Here is a 5,006-nt window from a genome sequence, read left to right as displayed (position 1 = left end):
TAGATGCCAACCATTTTCTTTGTACATGACACATATAATACGACATAAGAACATATTGCATGGGTCATCTCTAAGGGTCAAAGGCAAATAAAAGCATTGTTTGTGAGAACACTGAAAATGAGCGTCTTAGTGAAAGAAGTCAGGAAGAACAAGAGGAAAAAAGGAATAAAAAAGGTATTGATTATAGATGTACACCTATATATGATTATGGAGGAGAACGGTATAAAAACCGCTTCTAACGAACTTTTTAAAAAAAAAAAAAGATTTTGTGATGAATCATATTGATTGCATATCCACCTATAGGGCAAGCCGGCGAGGTGGAGTTCATCTTCATTATTTCATGTTAACTATTTAGAAAAACAACTGGACATTGATCTAGGTGTAACAAAGACTCATTATTGCAGATGTCAATGTAGAATAGAGGTAAAGTCATTGAGTGATGCTAAGAATGTTATTTCTTTCCATCTTAGATGATTGTCTCTTTATTTTAAGTGATTTTAGCTATATTAAAAAACTGAGTTTGTTAGTAGAAATTTTAATGATAGGGTTGATAAAGCAGCCAAATATGGTAGAAGATTCAATGGTTGATAAAGCAGCTAAATCTGATATAATCTTTTTCTATATCAATATATTTTCCTTTCCTAGCGGAAAACAAATAAAAGGAAAAATCATTGGGTGATGATACCAATGACCTTAGCTCAAAACTCGTCAACACAGAAAAAAGAAAAAGGATAGAAAAAATGATGTTGCGGTGAGCGTGGATCGAACACGCGACCTTCAGATCTTCAGTCTGACGCTCTCCCAACTGAGCTATCCCCGCCTACGTGTTCGTTATGTGTTAGCATCTTATCTATCACCTGATATTATTGTTCAGAGTCACCAGATTTCAATAATAACACTTAACAAGCATTACAGGAAAGTTTATGATTTTGAATGGCGAACCCTAGAAGAATTTCACTGTCAAATTTCAATTCAAACAGCAATAATCCAACTCTATCTCTAGAAAACCCATCACAACAACAAACACAGTCTCTTTCTCTTTCCTCTATTATCATCTTCTTTAAAAGACCTCATGCTTTTCCCATTCTTCTTTCCATTTTTCTCTTACTTACTTGGGTTTCCTTAAGATTACAACACTTTCACCATTACTATTCTCCTCAGCAGCAACAACAAACTCAAGATACTCAGAAATGGAGTAGAGCTGGTGAAGATGACAAGGCTAACCTAGTGAGATTCAGCTCTGATTTTCCTTCGAAGATCACTAAGGATAAGAGAGGATGGATGCTTGATCCTGTTTCTATTGCTCGGGCAGTTGGTCTTCCAGGTTAGGACCCTTATTATTTTTTTACGTATTTTAATTTGGGTTATAATTTATTCTTTAATGGCCTAGTAGTGTTTGTTTTTTCCAGTAAGGTGTTTAGCTGCGTGTGTTTATTCATCTCATGATTTACTTTAGGGTTCAGTTTATCGGAAGGGATTTCGGACACCCTCATTTGAGTCATTTCTATTGATTAGATAGTTCAGAAATACAGTTTAAAGAGAACTGTAGAAGCGATGCACATACAGATTAAACCTACGCTAGATGTTATATGTGAAGAACATCCAGATTGTATTTGTATTTATAGAAGCCCTGAAAACTGGGGTTCCCTCATTGTTGGTTACTCATTCAGTCCTTTGATTATCCACCAGTTTGAAAACAAGCTAACCACACAGCTTTCCATTTTGATATATTTGTTCTCTAAAATTGTAGGCGGAGCGGTATCATGCAGTTCGGTGCATGTTGGTGAGATTCGACCGGGTGGTATGAGGGGTAATCACAGGCACTATACTTGCAATGAGACATTTGTCATTTGGGGTGGTGAAGTAAAATACCGGGTATGTCTTCTTTTTGTTTTGCGTAAATTGTAGAAATCAAAGAACCCCTTCAAACTAAACTTTTCAAACCACAAAATAGGTTTATTTGAACCAGAACCAGAGTCTATAAAATGTTCAAAACTTCATTAATGGTGTTACCAGTGCTGAAGTTTTGGCGAGCATGTGACTGCCAAGAAATTAGGTAGTTATTTGAGTAAAGAATCATTTGGTTTTCCTAGAAGAACTCTATTAGAAACTAAAAGAATGAAAGGGAATGGGAAAACAAAATAGGACGGTTTTATTGTTACCGGAGTTATTACCTTCCATTTAAGGATGTTTGATGATTTTTGTACCCACAAAATGGATCTAACTGTCAAAGGAGCATATGTCCAAACAAGACTTATATAGCTATTCTTTCACACTTTTCTTGTGGAGAAACTCTTCACTATTTATAATCTATTACAATAATCATTGGATAAGTATTATTTGAAATTCGAAATATAACAATCCGTAAAGATGGAGATATAACAGGAAGACTCCTTCAGTATGTAGGCAATCTAGCATTGGCTAGCATTGGTTAGACTCTTTCTTGTCTTCATGCTTAATCTTATGGTTAGCTGTAGGCAATCTAGCATTGGTTCCTTTGACACTCCCCCTTAAGTTGAGCATGAGTAGTCTGATGTTTTAACTTGTCTCGCAAATATCGTATTCAAATAAGTTTTGAAGTTGCAATTGCCATTCCTCGATATTAAGCCTCCATGCTAGACGTTGATATTGTTTTCTGCTTCTCTGCACTTACAAGATTAAGTTTTCTTTATAGTAGATGCAATACCTACTAGTTGAGTGTCGATCATCAAGATTCCGGCCCAATCTGCGTCTGAATAAGCGTGTAGAGTGTTCTCTTGACTTACGATAAGTTTACTGTATTCTTTTAGCTAGTAAATATTGCTGCAACAACAAATGCATCTTCAATCTTCAATTCAACACCAAGGTATAACCAGTCATCGCTTCGCAATCGTAGACATTTCAATCCCAATCAAACAACCCAAGGACATTATTGTATTGCAGTGATGTGTTGGTATCGACTTGTTAAGGATTTTGTGCCTCAAACACCACGACAACCAACAACTTATCTAGCTCTACTTAACAGCCATTGATAGCAACCGGATCACTGATACTGGTGCCACCCATCACCTTACTGCTGATCTCAACAAGCTCAATGTACGGCTTGAGTCTGATGAGCAAATTATCATAACTTCAATAGTCTTCTTATTCATAATTTGTACTTTGTTCTATTCAAGCTACAACATTGGTAAGTTTTATAAAGTAACATATGGACATCTTATTGACTACACTTAAGTTTTTACAGCTGGAGAATCATATGATGGATGAAGGCTATGCTGAAGTCACAGTTGGTGCAGACGAGGTTGCTGTTGCTACCAGCCCAAGTGGAACAGCCCATGCTCTGGTGAATGTGGACCCGGTAAGAACTGCATTCTTGTTGGGGTGCCAAGACAGTACTGTAACCTATAATAGCTCCTCCAATGATTTTAACGTCTGGAAAGATCTTTCATAAATCTGTCTGATTTGTCCATGGATTTCAAACGGTCATAACGCATGTTTAGCATCACGATGAGTCCGTGACCTGCTGATTCTTTTGGCATCAGTAACATCACTTTTGCTGGTGAAAACAATGTTCCAGTTTAATGTAAATATATCACAGTTGCTGCCACAAAATCGACCGTTCGTCTGATGCACTAATCCTTGTAAGTTTTTAAACTCTTTCCAGCTTGCTGTTGGTCGTTACTTGTGTATTGGTACAAATTTTCTTATGAGGCTTTTTCGTGATTGAAGTAATCTGTGAGTCCAATCAGTGAACTATGTAAAGGAGCACACTAGTTGGATGAGGTGAACGCAATATATAGAATAAACTTTTGGAAAGTTAAAAGCAGGTTATCCGTAAGGAAACTAAAGTCTTTAAATCTAAGCCACCTGGATAGGAATCACATCTTTGGGGATAGAGATCAGAACAGTGAATCGAAGTTGTGATACCACTTCTGAGAAATGATTAATTATCATACTTTGCAGAGCCATACATATGTTAATAGTAATCCCAATTAATATCAGTTATGAAGTCTCTAAACCTTCCCAGTATTTTGCTCTTACACACCGATCTTACTCTTTAAATTTTGCTAAACCGAAACATAGGACATTGATTTTGACAAAATGAAATGGACAAACCTTGAGTCCTCTTTTACCTTGTGGAATCTTACAATCTACAAATTGACTCAAAAGCTTGTAGTATCTGAAAGGTGAAACCAATGACCAGTGACAAACTAGTCCAGGGTTCAGTTATTGTGAGAGTTAAGGAGGAAGATGTTCTTTCAGAAGTGTTTTGGTTATTACTACTTTATTGAACACTTGGACACCTGTCCTTGTTGTTGTGAATATTACATGGAAAATCTGAGGAGAATTCAGTACCTGTATCAGAAGCTCAAATATCTGGCATGAAAAGCTTGAGTGATTAGAATTTTCGGGGCCTTATACACAACTGAAAACCTATAAATCGTCCATCAAGTTTGGACTAGGTTTCTATTTAAGATACTAAAAATATGATTTCATTACTATGAACCACTATAGTAAGTAAACATTGGGTAAAAGGAGGAAGGTTTTGGTCTTCATTTCTGGACCTCAATACATGATGAACCAGAGCAACCATTCCAAAAAGAGTGTCAACAGTGCTGCATATATACTGGAAGGTCCGCAAACAAAAGCAAAAATCTGGACAAAAGTTTGGTCAAAATAATGGGATGACAAGGAAAACATGTCATAGATTATGATTATAGAATTCTTTTGGGTTAGTGGGGAGCATAGTTACTGTACTTTTGTAGGGCAATATGAACCTTTAAAGTATGAGGCAGGTACCCATAAAAGCAGAGGCATACTTTGCACGGTTCATCATCTTGAATTCTGACTGACCTTGAGGAAATGATAGTAGTAGTAGAGGAGAGGGGTCCAGCTTTGGTTTTATAAAATGATGTTTCAGTGTTTTTATTGCTGTTTTTTTGCAGCTTTGGCAGACTCCATTAACCTTCTTCCCATTCCTAGAAAACTCATTCATTCATGGGCATGCATGACTCATGAGATAGTGA

At 36.6% G+C, this 5,006-nt stretch overlaps 1 protein-coding gene and 1 non-coding gene across 2 annotated transcripts; one reads left to right on the top strand and one right to left on the bottom strand.

The window, feature by feature from the left end:
- Window positions 1-747: 747 nt before the first annotated feature.
- On the bottom strand, window positions 748-820 carry TRNAF-GAA. The gene has a single exon. It is a non-coding gene; the product is annotated as a tRNA-Phe (tRNA).
- A 59-nt stretch (window positions 821-879) lies between these two features.
- Window positions 880-3,795, top strand: LOC113320471. The gene is made up of 3 exons (XM_026568380.1): window positions 880-1,324; window positions 1,751-1,875; window positions 3,224-3,795. Exons 1-3 carry the CDS (start codon window positions 934-936, stop codon window positions 3,428-3,430), a joined length of 723 nt encoding a protein of 240 aa, XP_026424165.1. The 5' UTR covers window positions 880-933; the 3' UTR covers window positions 3,431-3,795.
- Window positions 3,796-5,006: the final 1,211 nt, after the last annotated feature.

The sequence above is a fragment of the Papaver somniferum genome, chromosome 11, assembly GCF_003573695.1.
Source record: "Papaver somniferum cultivar HN1 chromosome 11, ASM357369v1, whole genome shotgun sequence".
In the NCBI taxonomy this organism is placed as follows: Eukaryota; Viridiplantae; Streptophyta; class Magnoliopsida; order Ranunculales; family Papaveraceae; genus Papaver; species Papaver somniferum.
Note: the sequence above shows the minus strand (reverse complement) of the source record. Positions and strands in the feature narration are given on the sequence as shown.

Coding starts and splice junctions, on each gene's coding strand:
- LOC113320471 (XM_026568380.1), top strand. CDS start 934: ATGGCGAACCCTAGAAGAATTTCACTGTCAAATTTCAATTCAAACAGC. Junction 1,325..1,750: donor TCGGGCAGTTGGTCTTCCAG/GTTAGGACCCTT, acceptor CTAAAATTGTAG/GCGGAGCGGTATCATGCAGT. Junction 1,876..3,223: donor GTGGTGAAGTAAAATACCGG/GTATGTCTTCTT, acceptor AAGTTTTTACAG/CTGGAGAATCATATGATGGA.